Source organism: Zootermopsis nevadensis, unplaced genomic scaffold (genome assembly GCF_977971745.1).
Source record: "Zootermopsis nevadensis isolate Lab colony 2312 unplaced genomic scaffold, Znev_1.0 Znev_ptg000030l, whole genome shotgun sequence".
NCBI lineage: Eukaryota > Metazoa > Arthropoda > Insecta > Blattodea > Termopsidae > Zootermopsis > Zootermopsis nevadensis.
This window is the reverse complement of record NW_028259162.1, coordinates 17,955,234-17,971,789: the sequence shown is the minus strand read 5'-3', so window position 1 is coordinate 17,971,789 and position 16,556 is coordinate 17,955,234. Positions and strand designations below refer to the sequence as shown.

Genomic DNA, 16,556 nt, shown 5'->3' with positions numbered 1-16,556 from the left:
TTCTTGAGTTGTAAGGTTTCCGCGGGCCGGCAATGTCGATTTCTGTAATTACTTGTTTATTTTATCAAATGAAAGCACCGTGATTTCGTTACCTTTCAACGCCATCTTTATACACTTTGCCTTTCCTCCTTCCCCTCGCCATTAATTTTCTTCATCCTTTCTCCACCCCTAACCCTAACGTGCATTTCCGATGTAGCACCATTCCTCGGGGCATTTGATATTCAGCTCCCTGCGAGATCAGTTCCATGGTTAGTAACTCTGCCCGTTCGATGATACTTGGGGAAATTATCACTCTGCAGGTTGTCTCGTGCTCTTATTGACTGTGTATTCAAGGTCACCGTCGTGGCGGAGGGGCAGCTGCCTTGAGTTACTTATCTGTAGTGAATGCATTTGTCAGGTTTTCTTTGGACAATGTTTAATGTTTTGCACTAAATATTTGTTTTTGTTTAGCTTTTACGATAATATAATTTTTGATGTTGTTTTGGGACTGACAGTCAGAGTTAATATTCTGTTCTCTACCAATTTTTTATTTATTTGTGATGTTGCTTTCGACTTAGGTCATATTAATTGACGACTGTTTTTGTGGGATGAGACAGTCGTAAGTATTGTTCGGTGTAATCCGGTATCTTGTTGTTGCTGTCCACCTGGTCCCCGACTCTGACGTAACCCAGTTCGATTCCCCGTCTTTTCCCACTACACTCCGCCGTTCACTATATTATTATTCGATTGAAGCCAGGGATTGGGGGGCAACATACTTCTTGTGATTACTGAATATGCCAGTAGGAACTGATTGTCACCCTGTTAATGGATTCAGCAAGGACCTCTGAAACATCTGGCAGACCGCACGGAGCCACAACCCAGAAGACAGCAGTATTCGTTCTTATCTCCGTAAGTACCTCATGACCTGCTAAGAAATAATTTGTTTCACCTTCTGTTTCTTCAATATAATTATTCATATAATATGAGTAAAGAGTTTTAAGATAATTTCATGTATTCTCAAAACAGGGCGAATCGATTATATAGTGTAATAGTATGATATTATGTAATCAAGAACAAGTTTTATAGGCGCACTTTGTTTGATATGCATTGCTACGCAGATCTAGACTGACCTAATTAAAATATAAATTTGAGGGTTACAGAACGGTGAGAATGTGATTCGTGGTCTCATGTGTTGTGACGCCTTGCAGTTTGTACGTGATTAACAAAGTTATGGAGGCTGGAATAGTCTCCCTCTAAGGGTAATTCAATTATATCCTGCAAATGGAGACGATAAGCTTCTTCGTTATTGAGAAATTACGAGACTACACGAAGGTACAGACGTCAACAAAGTTTGAACTCGAAAAACTTCGACGGATTAAACGTTAAGAAGGTCACAGGCAAATCTGATTTGAAGAAAGGTATGAGGTAACAGTGACGCTATGGATTTGCCATTCGGGTCATGGAAAGTTTACTTTATGAAACAACGAAGTGAAATCAAAATGTGGAAATTCGTCGTAATGCCTTCAAGCTGCTACTAGTAGCAAATCAGGTGCATGTGTGTCACCCTGTGGTTGAAGGCGATTCCAAGATAGAGTTTCTCGGTCAGTGAATAACCTCAAATGACTCTCCAGATGATCAAATCTGTGGATATTTCTGGTTTCCCTTTAATCCAGTCCTACATCCGAGTAAATTATTCTTGTGGGATTTATTTCAAGAGAAGTCGTTTCTAGGAAAACCATGTAATTTCAAGATTGTGATTCCCTTGACTGTTCAGATCATCAGGAAATAAACAAAGACATAATCTCACAACACCGAACCCCGTCTCTAAACGTCGCTCAACAGAAAAGTCGTGGTCGTGGTGAAGTGGTATTCGGAACGTCCCGGGTTCACATCTCGGCCAGTAGACCGACTATTATCACTGCTGACTTTTAAATTTTTCCCCAGTCCCCCCAGGCAAATGCCGGAATAAATTACGAAACGACCGATTCTCTTCACAGTAGTTTAAATTCATTACTCACTATCATCCTCTGATACAATGCTATATAGTGTCAGCTACTGAAAAAGCGTTGTTACGTAAACTTAGATATCTAATAAATAAAATAAGTATTCATACATAGACCATGGTTTCCGCATGACAATGTTGGCATAATTAGCTGCTTCTCACGCAAATAAACAAACTGCACGTGCGAACTTTTATTGTGAAACAGTTTCTCGTGTCGCTTTCTTTACAAAAGGTCGATTGCCTTGACCCTGCATAGTTCATAATGTCTCCAATTCATTCTTCTATTCTTTCTTATCCGCTCTCCTTATTTTACATTTCAAACGAAAATCACTTATCAAGAGACTACATTAAAACACCCATTATGATATCTCGATAATCCATTAGCTTTTTCAATAAGTGATAATTCTTTCGTTAAACAAGTAATCCCACGCCCCTCTTCATGGAACCTTGACCTCGTTTCACCACCCATTCCATTAAGTCTGGGAAAGCCCTTGTATGGTTGTAAAACATGGTCTCCTACCTTGAAGGAAAAGCTTATACGTGTTGCTACCCAAACGTTCAGGGAATTGGCCCATAAAAATATATGTTTATCATAACTCCTAGTTCCCACCGTCTCCTTCGAAGTAGTCCCCTTGGGCATTGATAAAGATTTCCCAGCGTTTTTTCCATGATTCCATGTATCCCTGGAAGTCTTCGAGAGTGAGTGTTTGAAGCACCTCCTGAGATTCTGTCTAGATCTCCTCAATTGTGTCAAAACGACGGCCTTTTAATTGAAATTTCATTTTGGGGAACAGGAAAAAGTCGCAGTCAGGCGAATGGGGTGTTTAGGGGATCACTGTCGTGTTTTTGGAAGCCAAAAACTGCCGAACAACGAGCGATGTGTAGGCGGGCGCATTGTCGTGTTGGGGAACCCAGCTATTCTCCCACTTTTCCGGACGTTTGCGCCTAATGCTCTCCCGTAGCCGCTTCAAAACGTCACAATAAAACTTCCCGTTGAGAGTTTGACAAGGGGGAACAAATTCCTTGTGGAAAAAGCCTTGGATGTAAAAAGAAAATGATCAGCATGGACTTCACATTGCTGCGAACATGACGTGCCTTTTTGGCCGTGAAGAATTTGGCGACTTGCACTGCGACGACTTCTGCTTAGTCTCAGTGTCATAACCGTAAACCCATGACTCATTACGTGTTATGACCTTGGAGATGCAGTTGGGATCATAACCCATGACACATCACAGGTTATGACCTTGGAGATGAAGTTGGGATCATAACAAATGACACATCACAGGTTATGACCTTGGAGATGAAGTTGGGGTCATACCCCATGACTCATAAAAGGTTATGACCTTGGATTTGAAGTTGGGTTCAACTCTGGCTTCATTTTTGATTTCAGTGCAGACAGTAACGCGATGTTATTTTTGGTCATTGCTAATCTGTCTCGGAACAAATTTTGCAGCCATGCGTCACATGTTCAAATCGTCTGACAAGATGCGTTGTACGAACCCGTACGATATTCCAACGATCGCACAAACATCAAGGATTGTTCGTCTACGATTTGCAACCATAGTCTCTCGCACTTTCGCGATGTTTTCAGGTGTTGTGCTTGTCGATGGTTGTCCTGAACGCTCATCGTCGTCGACAGGCGTTCGTCCATCATTAAAGCGTTTGTACCACAAAAACGTTTCACTTTGACCCATAGCATCCTCACCAAATGCTTCCAAAAGCATGCGGTGGGTTTCTACAGCAGTTTTTTAAGCTTAAAGCAAAATTTTATGAAGATTCTTTACTCCTTAAAATCTGCCATTTATGCAGGTTTAAAAATCTCCGAAACACTACAACACAACGTTACGAAAACGCACGAGACTCATGAACTCGGCCTCTCACATTCAGGGCTGTTGGCACACTAATTCACAAAGGATACTGCTCGCCCTATCAAGCGGCGACAGGCCATTCAACATACGGTTGCCGCGTTGAATTCAAATCCTCCTAACTTTTGGTTAGCACATCACATTATTACAATAGCTACGGAAACCTATAAAATGCTAAAGCAAGCGTATGGGGAGTCCGCAATGGGTCGTGCACAAACTTTTATGTGTCATTCACGTTTTAAAAAAGGCCGAACCTGTGTCGATGATGACGAGCGTTCTCGACGACCATCTTCGAGCACAACGCCCGAAAATGTTACGAAGATTCGGCAGGCCATTCGCGAAGATCGGAGTCGTACCATCAACGACTTGTGCGACATTGTTGGGATAGGCTATGGGACCTGTCAGCTGATTCTAAAGGAAGAACTCCACATGCGACGCATCATGACAACGCGCCAGCGCACATCGCCCTCAAAGTTCGGCAGTTTTTGGCCTCAAACACAATGGCCGTCATCCCGCGCCCTCCTTATTCGCCGGATTTAGCTCCGTGTGACTTCTTCCTCTTCCCAAAGATGAAAATTCAGCTAAAGGGAAGGAGATTTGAGACGATAGAAGAGATTCAGGCAGAATAGCAGATGGTGCTTGACAGGCTGACAAAGAAAGATTTCCAGGGATGCTTCCAGGCTTGGCAGCGGCGCTGGAATCGTTGTGTTAACTCCCAGGGGAACTACTTCGAGGGTGATGGATGAATTTAATACCTGAGATAAGTGTACGGGTTTTTTATAGGCGCAGTCTAGAAACTTTCCGATCACACCTCGTATATGCATTCTAATTCTTAAGAATGCTCAGCTGTTTCAAGCAATGGGGAATAGACCACACAAGAAGTGTTCTTAAATAAAATGTTAAGAATGGCTGTTAAGGAAGAGTGCAGTGTGAAAAGAACAAAAATTATTTGAAAAGTACAGTTAAGACATCAAGTGTTGTGGAAGGAGGAGACGTTCTCCAAATATGAGGGGAAACTACAAGCAAATGTAATAAGCTATAGCGGATGGAAGACAAAGGGTAGTCCCTGTTTCGGGGTTTGAAATTGCCCAAAGAAATAACGGCACATAAAGTGATGCAAAGAGACTAGGCATATGCGTCCCAAAAATATAGTCTACTGGCATACGAGACCAGTATTCATAAGGCCGCGATTTAGATTGCACCTTTTGCTACTATAATCAATATAACACATAAATTAAAGAAATCCATTCACCTGTAGACAGCCGTGTTCCGGAAAATTATTTATTTAACCCAGTAGACAATTTTTAACGAAATTTGCTAATTTATGTTTGCCTAATTTGAAATAATGATGTCGTAACATGCAAATCGGAATAATATGGACTCACACCACATAATTTAACGACTGAAAACATAATGCAGTAGGTTTGAAATAATTGCGTACGAATATTCATGAGCCTACTTGCAAGGAAATGATGATAACCAACTTTAATAACTGTATTTTAAATTCGGCGCCGCCATTCAGCAACAAAAAATGGAATATAAAGGCAAGGTCACTTTCGACTTTGTCATTTCTTCCTCGGTGAAGTCCAAAGTGCGTGGCTAAGCTTAAAGTGTACAAATTTCTTCAATACGAATTGGAAAAGTAAGTGTACTCCATTATCTTTCAAATGAACACTTTGTGATCCTCATGACATAGAGTTCCCGGGCACTTTATATATTGACTGAACAGTTTAAGAGGAAAACATATCGATAAGAAAATGTATGCGTTTCATCATAGAATACCAAATTATTTTATTAAGAAACTTTATTTGTTTGGAAGTTAAATTAAAAAGGAGTTCATAACACCTACCATAATCCTGCTCATATAGGTTTGACTTATTTTTCACATTTTTTAACGTAATGTGTAGAACAACTAACTGATAGCATGGAGTATTTAGAATGGAGTATGTTGTTTCTATGTTTTACACAGTTGAGTCGGAAAATATGGCAATATGTTAAATATTAGAATTTCTTCAATTCTACTGTTCCTTTATTAAGGTGTTAGCCACCATAAAAACATAATAACAAACATTAATGGGGCGTAGCGGAATGCTAACATAGGGAGTAATAACAAATATATCCTTAAGAGTAGGTAATAGTGACTGAAAAAATGCAGTCAACACGGCAAGTAAATATAAGAAATGACATGTAAATATTGTAATTGATAAGCGGAAGAATAGGAAAGCAAAACTAACTAGAACAAATAATGGTACCGGGTATCAGTAAGAGGAATGAAATGCTTATTAAAGATGTCAAAGTCTCTGCAAATCCAATTCAGTACAAGTCGTGTAAAAAGTAAAAAGTGATGTTCTAACGTAAATCGAACATTTCGATAGAGAACATCATTTTAATATATTTTAAATATTTAAATGTAAATTATAGTAATATTTTAATATTTAATAGGAATTTTATTGTGATCAGACTGACAAGATTTAAACAAATATAAACAAATGCAATTCATTTATTAAGTGCTTGAAAATTACAGTCAAACACTGGACGACAGTACAGGAGAGAATCTAAAAGTGCCTTAAAAATGAAAAGTAAACATTGGAATCAAACCAAAAGTACACATTAGTTTAATAAGAAACATAATAATACTGGTTGACAACGAAAAGGTGATAGAAGAAGAGAGAAAGAAGTGAGGTACAATAAAATACAATTAAAAACAAAAATGTGATCAGAGAAAAAAGAATAATTATTATTGTTTAAAAAGCTGACTATCAACTGTAAGCAACATACAAACTTTGTTAAAGATGTCGATGCTCCTACAGACTGTATTGGCAGCGGAAACATCTGGCTGAGCGTGCCACCAAATTGTTACATAATTAACAATATATTAACAATAGAATAAATTGGAGTAAAGCTTCTTAACTTTCGAAACCTTTATCTTTTTCCCTGATGTTTAGAATGTAAACATTAAAATGTACAAAACTATAAATTTGCCTATAATTTTTTAGTATATTTGTGCAAGTTATTCTCTGACACCAAGGGATGAACGTAGACTGAGGGTGTTTGATACAGTGTGCTCAGGAGGAAATTTTGACTTATGCGGGGTGAATTACTAGGAGGCTGAAAGAAGTTGCATATTGGAGAGCTTCATAAATTGTACTCCTCGCCAAATATAATTAAGCTTAATTAGTTATGGTAGATTACAGAGCCATGGCATGTGGCACGTATAGGAGAAAATGTAAATTTTTACAGGGTTTTGGTTGGAGAGCCAGTAGGATATAGATGACTTTTAAACCAAGGATAATATTAAAATAAATCTTATAAAAATAAAATGGGATGGTATGGACTGATTTCGTCTCATTCAGGACAAGGACAAATGGTGAGATCTTTTGAACACGTTAATGAACAGTGCCATATAATGCGGGGAAATTTTTGAGTCAGAAATCGACTTCTGGTCTCTCACGAAGGTCCGAGTACAATGGAGAACATAAGTAAGTACGTAATGGAAGACACCATTCAGGCTGAAGACTATGGCTTTGTTCATTATGGCAAGATATGAAGCGTGACTGGAGTTACCATATGCTCCAACTTAAGATTTAAATAAACTAAAATTCAAGTCACAGAATTCTAGAGAGAAATAAAATCTGTAAATGAATAGCAGACAGAAAACTGTGAAAACACGAAAGTCTTCGAAAGTGTCACTGGTTGAAATGCTATCGCTACTCTGCTGATATTATTTTAATTTTCTGATTTACCGAAATACAAAGGCGATTGGATTTTGTTGGCCAAGCCAGGGACCGGTAGAGGGCTTTGGTTAGTTCGGTCATGAATCTTTGGTTTCCTTAAGCCATCTAGTTAAATATTTAGTTACCTAAAGACAAGTCACAGAAGAAAGCAAATTACAAATTTCTTCTTATCACAGGTCCAACGACAACGACCATTCATAAACTTATTGATGACTTCGGGTTCTCAGGGTAATTGGTGAATAATAAACATTGGAAAGCCGTTGCGTGCTTAAAGAAAGAAATTAGACAAAATATAATCTAGGATTAAATACACACCACTCCAATAACTGAGACACCTTTTACAACGTTAATCTCCAGGGAGACTGGATCATACTCCTACTCTGCAGGAAAGTTGATTTTCTGTCGGGATTCATTACTAAGGCTATGATTTTAACCAGTAAATGACAGTTATGTTTAAATTCACTTAGAATTTTAATTTATAAATAGCTAATTCATTCGGACATTCATATATATTTCCAAGAATTACTGATATTGGAGTTTAATTTATTCCCGACTTAATTCCACACTATTTACAACTTAAAGAGAGGGTGTAAATCTACAAAAACTGAGGTTTCAGCACATCATGTAACATAAGAAAACAAAAATTTATGGCTTTTATGCAACGATACTAGATTCGAATCGTAAAAATGTTTTAGCTCTTTGCGATGGATACAACTAATTTTGGGGAGGGAATATGACAACACGGAAACATCTTGGACAGGAACTAACAGCCCGAATAAATTCGCACACAACTCGAGGGAAATGACGTTGAACGCCTCGAATTGCTTCCTTAGGAAAATCGTGGATTAAAGCTTAAGTCTGCAAATACATATCATAAAGAGTAAGCTAAAATCAACTACGTCTTTGCATAAATGAAGTTTCAGATTTAGATCACTATCCTCAATGCAGTCTTTCGTTGTATGGAATTTCCGAAGGCTGTGCCTCTCCGGAGAAAGTTTGCTTAAAAATGCTACGAAGTTCTGAATTCGTGTCCTAATTGCGTTTCTAACTTCAGAGATGCACTTGTCAGAGGACAGAGGCACTACGGTGCAGGAGTTCTACCGGGGCGCCAATGTTCTGATCACCGGTGGAACTGGCTTTATGGGCAAAGTTCTGGTGGAGAAACTACTCCGGTCCTGCCCACATCTCAGCAGCATCTACCTGCTGGTCCGAAGCAAGAAAGGCAAGGACGTGGGAGTCAGGATGCAGGAAATTTTCGAGGACCCGGTGAGTGCGAACTGATTGTACAACACTTTTAATGCCAGCCAATACACAAGGAGCTTCCGAAGCACGAGACATCAGTTTTAGTGGTGTGTTCTGTGCATAAAAACAAGGAAATTTGTGTTCGTGACCATGCGCCTTTTAATTCATCGTTCTTACGAGTTGATTCGATAGTGGTAGATCTTAGCGCCGATTTCTTGCAGTTTCTTTATTTCGAGGTTTAATTCTACTCTTTTATGCAGCAACAGACTTGTCTGTCATACTTTCGACCTTTGTATGAATAGTCATTGAACGTGGAATTGTAACATGTCGAAATATACGTCGGTATGTTTCCCCTCTTTCTTTAAACGGCCACTTTGCTCCTGAACATGCTTTTCTGTATCGGTCGTCTCGTACGTGGCGTTTGGTTCAGGAAACAAACCGAATAAAGGAGTAACTCCTCATTGCACAGGTCAAGTGCAGTGGCGGGAGTGACGTTGAACTTGAGTTCCACTATTCGATTGAAACGTAACGCATAGGCACGATTCATGAAACTGTTTAGCAAATTGTTGGACACTCAGATTGAACCTACACCTGACTCCAATTCCATTATTTCCAATCTCTTTCTAAAACACTGTACACTTTTGTAAAAAAGAAACACAGAAAAGAAACTCCGAATTATTGCAGCTGTTTGAAAAGTTGAGAGAAGTACAGCCTGGCTTCAGAGAGAAGATCCTTCCTGTGGAAGGCGACTGCTCAAAGCCGGGTCTGGATTTTAGTCCTTGCGACAGACAGCGCATTGTGGATAATGTGCACATTGTGTTCCACATGGCAGCCACTGTTCGATTCGACGAGAAGCTGCAAATCGCCACAGCCATCAACGTGGTTGGTACTCGAGAGTTGCTACTGCTATGTCAGGACTGTCCGAACATCAAGGTCAGTGCAATTATGTAGTTCGAAACCTGTGAACCTAAATAGCGCTAATTACCTCATTTAACGTTTCTTTGCCTGAATATCTACAGCTGTCTGTCTTCGAGACTGTCCGTGAAGAAGGCCGCGTTATTATTTTCTAAATTTGTATAGCAATGGTATTTTAGTATCATTCATTTTTCCACTGTCTTGAAGAAGACTCTAAAGACTTATACGGGAGAAAAATTTGTTTTCGAATGATGGAGAAGGAAGAAGTGTTAAAGACGCTCCTAGAAACACAGCTACAGATGGTAATATTCAGAACAATTCATGCAGTAAGGCCTATTTTTTTTTGACAGAAGATCAGTTGTAACAAATTTTCTTTCTTAGATGAAGCGGATTTTTTTCTGTAGGTGATAGTTCATGTATCCACCGTGTTCAGTCACTGCCACCGCCCATCCATCGACGAAGAATTCTACGACCCGCCTATCACTGGTGAGAGGATTGTTCAGTTGGTCGAAATCCTCGACGATAATACTTTGACCATCATTACTCCAAAGTGAGTTGCGTGTAGATTTGTTTTTGTCCTGAGTTTAGAAATGTTTCTTGCCGAACTTCTAAAATGTAAATAGTGGACGTATTTTCATAGCGATGTGAGGGCTAGTTTATTGCTCTGGTTTTATGAATGGACTTTAATATTGGACTTAAACGTATTTCTGTATGTTTAAAGTTTATTACTCATTATTTATATCTTATTCGTTCATGTTTATATGTAGTTTAAGATATCTAAATAATATTCAGAACTTCATTTCGTATATTACAGGAAGGGAAACATATTGCGTCACCTTTACTATGACTAATTTTTTAATGCTGAATAGAAATGAAATCTATAGTTGTTGACAAGATTTGGAGTTCGTTAATGTGAAATTGATGACATGTAGGCAACTCTTTGCTTTTAATCTTTAAAATTAAAATACAAAATTTTATTCACTTATGTTACAAGATACGGTTTGTGATTATTTGCCTGTCAAAGAAATAAGATGTCATTAATAATAAATTGATGAGAATGAATATGCTAAGTAAGCAAGACCATTTCTGTGGCATTTTTAATTTTTTGCATCTTGCTGTCATTTCTATAGGCTTTTGGATGCCTGGCCGAACACGTACACTTACACCAAAGCAATAGCTGAAGATATAGTGAGGACTGTCGGTAAGGATCTTCCTGTCGGAGTGTTCAGACCATCCATCGGTGAGTTGACTGTGGGCTGCGGGATGTATCTTGTTGTCTAATGGACAAAAACTAGAGTGAAAAATAATACTATGATTTAGGTGATCAGAAATTTCAATGGAATGAAAGAAATTTCGCAGGCGTGAGCTCTTTAAGTTTTACAAATACCTGGTGTACAGCGCATTTGGTATGCAAGATGCAAACAACACAGACTGTACTTTGCTATAGGAAATAATAAAACACATTTCCAGAAAATATGGCAGTAATTTAGGTATTTAACTGGTTTCAAATTTATATGTCCTATGAATATTTCAGCATTATTATCAGAAAAAAGCTAATTCTCTCTTTAGTTTATAATCTCTAAATTTATCTAATATCGGTATAGCTGTAAATATATGATTAACGTTCATCAAATTAAATCTTTGAAAGCTGTTATTTCAGAGATCCAACAGGTGTTAAGAAGTAGTCAGCTAAAAGACTTCTCACCTTGTATGCTCATATTCCCCCGCGCACTACTTCTTCACCACGTATTTTATCAAGTCCTGTGATTGTCAATGTATCCTCTGCCTCGTAGTCGTCTCTCCCCGAACAAAGTTGTGTAAAACAACACAAGCCTTGACAATGTCTACAGCAAAATCAGGTTGCAAGTTTACAGCTCGATGAAAGGTCCTCCATTTATTACTTAATATTCCAAACAAGAATTCTATGTACCTTCGGCCTCTAGGGAGACGATAACTTAATTTTTTTTGTTTTACTGTCAAGTTATGTTGGCAACAAACAACAGAATTACCAGGTTTAAAACGACAGTAAACAAGGTGCAAAGGACACTGCATAACCTCCGGTAAGTGTGACAAATTGATGCGGAAGACAATATTCGTGTGCTTCCATTTCTATTAATGTAATAATGGAATGTGCAATGTAATCATGGAGTTTGCATGCGTTGCTATAGGTGTCAGTACACCGCGGCGTTGCGGAAAGTCGGGTCAATGTGTAGCAGACACATTTAGATCGCAATGGCCGTACAAAGAAAATATGAAATTTCTTGAGGGAAGTATTTCCCTTCGGTGAATAGTAGGAAATCAGCTGCCGTCACCTCTACAGGAACATTAATGGCTCTCCTTATGGTCGTATCATCTTTGTTCACTGCAGGTCCTATTGATGTAACTACCTCTTCTATATCTGTTGATGACATTCTAAGTAAATTTCGTAACTGTTTGGGATCATCCACCCACAACAAGGCACGAATATGCCCCACGACTACTACGACGTGAAATCCAGGGCTTTACCCAAATTGTTTTCTGTCTTCTCCTCTTCAAAAGATTTAAAATTACCGCAACAGGTTGTTCGTCTGACATTCCGAACACATTGACCTATGGCGGCTCTCAGTTCATTGTCGTCTCCACGTAGAGTTCCGTTATGTCTCTTTATAGCCACTCTCAGTGCCTCGTCGTGTAAACGTTCCTGAGAGAAGCGCGACATTTAGAGTTATACTTCGCTCAATTGAGAGAACCTCTCAGGCTGACAGTAGCTATATTCTCTCAACGTCCAAACACCCTCCGATACCTCTCTCCACATATCTGACTTGAGACCGAATGCCGCTCTCAACGCATTACAATTGTAAACTCTATTGATAGTAACTGTTGTGTTATTGGATTAAGGTTTTGTTAATTCAGTCACAACTGAACTCCTCATAGCGATAAACATAAATTTCGCTTTCTTATGGGATACTGTGCCACATAGTCTTATAGGTGTTTCCTGACATTCCTGAAAAAATTACTAATTCTTACAATGTTGATGGAGTTAGGAAATTCCCCTGAAATATCGATCACCATCTACCAGATATATTGTACAAAATTCCAGAAGAAAGCCAACTAAATTTTGTGGACATGTTTACAGCATTCTGTTTCTGCAAAAGACTAACGCTGTTTCTCTCTTTAGTCTCGTGTACGAGGAGTGAGCCTGTTCCAGGGTGGATTGACAACCTCTATGGCCCGACAGGAATGGTGGTAGGTGTGGGTCTCGGGATAATTCGGACCTTGCACATAAATGAAAAAATGTTGGCGGACTTGGTTCCCTGTGACATGACAGTTAATGCTCTCGTGACTTCTGCCTGGCATATTCATGAGCAGCAAAGGTGAATTGTAGATCTTAATTAAGACACAAGAATCATTCATAATTAGATTCTTCACTTAGTTTCTGTTTTCAGAAACATGGATTGAGACACAATATTCAGGCAGTCCTCCCTTCAAGTGAGTCGAACCTATAGGTCAAGAGTTTATTTTTCTCCTGAACTGAATACAAAACCCAATAAACAATCTGGTGATTTGTCGTTGTGCAAATTTGTACCTCGTAATATATTTGTAATTCTTGGCCATTGTTTTGAAGATTACTGTATATGTCCAGTCATTTGTGCTACCGTCTTAGCAAATCGCCATAGGTCAGATACTGTAAGCATTTTATTTTCTTTAATTCCCTAAAATTACTTTTCTTTGTACCCACATTTGACAAACAGCGTCCGCGAATTATTGCCCAAGGATAATGCAACATGAATTTTAAATTTGCCTCCACCCATCTAGGACGCTGATTAAAATATATAAATGCCAAACACCACTCATTATATACCTTCATGCGATAGTTGTCCTGCAAGATAATAATTCTTACACAGGCTAAATTTCGCTTATCTTCAGCAGGTATGGCACTGGAGCTATTCCTGTATACAACTACGTGTCTTCTTGTGAGAATCCGATAACCTGGAGCGACTTTATTAACAAGAACATTAAGCACAGCTGGGAGGTACCATTTGATAAAGCAGTGTGGATGGTTAATATCAACTTGATACATGAGCACGCCTTGTACAAATTGTATGCATTGCTGATTCACCTTCTTCCAGCACTAGTGGGAGACATTGCACTGATTGCCTTACGAAAAAAGCCTACGTGCGTTGAATTGTATTGTGTATAACTAGAATATGCTGAAATTATAGACCTATCTTTGAATGTTTATTCTATAGAACAACTAATGTGTGTTTGCTTATATTCAAGGTTGTTGTCGATTTGCAGGAAGATAAACAAGCTTTCAGATGCCACTTCATACTTCAGCAATCGACAGTGGACGTTTTCTAACCAGAAAATTATTCATATGTGGAAAAATCTCAGTGAAGACGACCGAGAGATTTTTGACTTCAACATCAGTAACCTGAATTGGGATCTGTACTTGAGACAGGGTCTCATGGGACTCCGCGCATTTGTGCTCAAGGATGACCCAAAAAATCTCCCACAAGCTATTAGGAAGAGATACAGGTAGAATTTCCTGCTTACGTGGTGAAAGTGTTATTAATAATTTGCTTGAAAATGTTAAAACATTTTAATATGTTTTGAGTTTACATAAAGAAAATAAACGCTGCTACAAAAGAAAGAAAATAATTAAAATTATAAAAACTTTTTGCGGAGTCAATCTGGAGGTTATGATTGTGAAGATTATATTTTGATTTGCTTGTTTCAGGCTGTACTGGCTTCATCAGTGTGTGAAGTTCTTCTTCTTCTTCATATTTTTGTGGATATGTTGGTCGGCCATTATTTCCATCTTCTGATTGAATGGAGGAGAACCTGAGGAAAACCTGTCATTGTAGGAAAACAGTTCATGAGTAACTTGTTTCGAACACTAAAACTCTTACTGTTGATCCTTTGTGTGGTATGTAATAAGTATAAAATAAATTTCATTATTAAGAATACATGCAAATATAGGATTAGTACTTTTAGTAGATAAATAATATTTCCTTAAATCTCTGTTTCTCTTTCACGTTGATAAGATGTCAAAAAGAGTTTTGATGTCTAGGTGGACAAGAATGAAACTTTAAAGTGATTTCGGATAAATATGTGCCTAATTATAATTCAGGAAATTTTGGCTGTATTATGTGTTCATGAATAAAGTTTAATGCTATACAAAAATGGCCATATTCACAAATCTTTGACCTAAAAATCAGACACAGAGAGATAATGTGATGAATGCTGTTCAGAAGGAAAAGTCTCGTAGTTTTCAGGATATTAACTTATAGATGTAAGCGTCGTGTAAATAAAGCAAGTATATAAACTGCTTACCCAATCTATTAAAATATACTTAAGTTATGTTGAAATCTGAAGGGTTGAAGTTACGAGCCAGAACAGGGAAGTGATCAAGAGCATTCACACATATATCGACTATTAATATACTAATAGTTTAGACTACTTCTTGATACTAGTGTTTACGTTGCAAATGGTTTGATATTCCAAGATGTTTTTGGAACGGTACCTACAAGGAATTAAATTTCTTCATTTCCTTTACTTGGTAAATGAAATACAAGTATTTCAGACTTGGTTGCAGTAGTGACATGATCCAAACAAACTTGATCACAAAATGAATCTAATGTGCCAGGTGCTATATGTTAAAATTACTCTGTGAACATTTGGCAGCTTGTACTGATCTGTGTTTACTTTAACACTGTAACAGTTACAACCATAACTGAGAAGTGTGTCAGTTCATCCATTTACTTAAGAAAACGAGGGGTTTATATCTTTTTTATTCTCTCTGGCCATACCCCGAGAGTCAAGAGAAATTGACATACTTCAGTGGTACGAATTTGTCTCTTCAGATTTTGACCAATCTGTAAATCAGTCAGTTCTACTTGATTTGGAGTTCTTCGGCGACAAATAAGTACAAGTAAACATTTCAGTTTCATCATCCACTATCATGAAATACAGAAAAGTACTACAGATTTCTTGTTGTAGTTTCTTAAGTGTATAATTGTTCTCATTTTAAGTGTTTGACTGACGTGTTCTTTGTAGAACAGGAAAATATGTGAATTTATTTTCCTCAACATTTTTTGAGAACAACGGGAAATATCTTTTGACAGGCTTCACCATTTTATACAATTCTGGTAAATGGAGTTGTTTTTTCACTTAGTTGTTACGTAAAGTCATCAAGAAATGTGAGATTAATGTAGCAACTTTCATCATTCAGTTGTAGGAAGATTTATTCTTTTTATTTTGTGTCCATAAACGTTATTATTTCTATTTCTTTAAGTAAATTCTATGATGTCTTTACGACTGTATCAAACCTCATCAGTCAAGAACTGGAGTTCTATGGTGCATTATTATGTATGTTGGGAGTTCATATCTTCTAGCAGGGATATGAAATATGTGTGATTGAAACATATTCCTAAAACAAGTCACACCCTTCATACCTGTATATATCACATGATATTGTGCCAGTCCAGGTCAGTGGTTCAATTCCCGAACGGACTGAGCCTTGAGATGAAAGGTAAACCAGGCTTCGGCATGTTGATCTGGCTTATAAAGAAAACGAAGAAGGTGTAATTACATGATTTTTGGAACGCCTTACTTCACCTAAATTAGACCGAATTCTTAATTTTGGCTTTGTTAAACACATTGAGTTGAAGGAATGTGGTCCACATGGCCACATGCGGGTCACCGTCCTCGACATTCTTTCTGTCCCAAGGGAGCCTGGCGTAGAAAAAGGCCAAACATAAACAAACAAACAAAAATAATTAAGCCACCCCAGACTTGGAATGGACCTCTTCCAGATGTGGGGTGATGGCTGCATTA

The 16,556-nt window shown here is 38.1% G+C and overlaps 1 protein-coding gene across 5 annotated transcripts; it reads left to right on the top strand.

Moving 5' to 3' along the window:
- Positions 1 to 510: 510 nt before the first annotated feature.
- Positions 511 to 14,686, top strand: LOC110841041 (fatty acyl-CoA reductase wat-like). Of its 5 annotated transcripts, none has more exons than XM_087359152.1 (9): positions 511 to 888; positions 8,635 to 8,846; positions 9,507 to 9,755; positions 10,142 to 10,287; positions 10,868 to 10,977; positions 12,895 to 13,090; positions 13,644 to 13,892; positions 13,998 to 14,255; positions 14,458 to 14,686. In XM_087359152.1, the coding sequence occupies exons 2-9, from the start codon at positions 8,637 to 8,639 to the stop codon at positions 14,543 to 14,545; spliced, it is 1,506 nt and encodes a 501-aa protein (XP_087215278.1). In that variant the 5' UTR covers positions 511 to 888; positions 8,635 to 8,636; the 3' UTR covers positions 14,546 to 14,686. The 5 variants fall into 5 exon arrangements, with proteins under 5 accessions (XP_087215278.1, XP_087215279.1, XP_087215280.1 ...); XM_087359153.1 differs by lacking the exon at positions 511 to 888 and adding an exon at positions 5,357 to 5,488 and having other exon boundaries at positions 13,647 to 13,892; XM_087359154.1 differs by lacking the exon at positions 511 to 888 and adding an exon at positions 5,357 to 5,488 and having other exon boundaries at positions 14,016 to 14,255.
- The last annotated feature ends 1,870 nt before the right edge of the window (positions 14,687 to 16,556 follow it).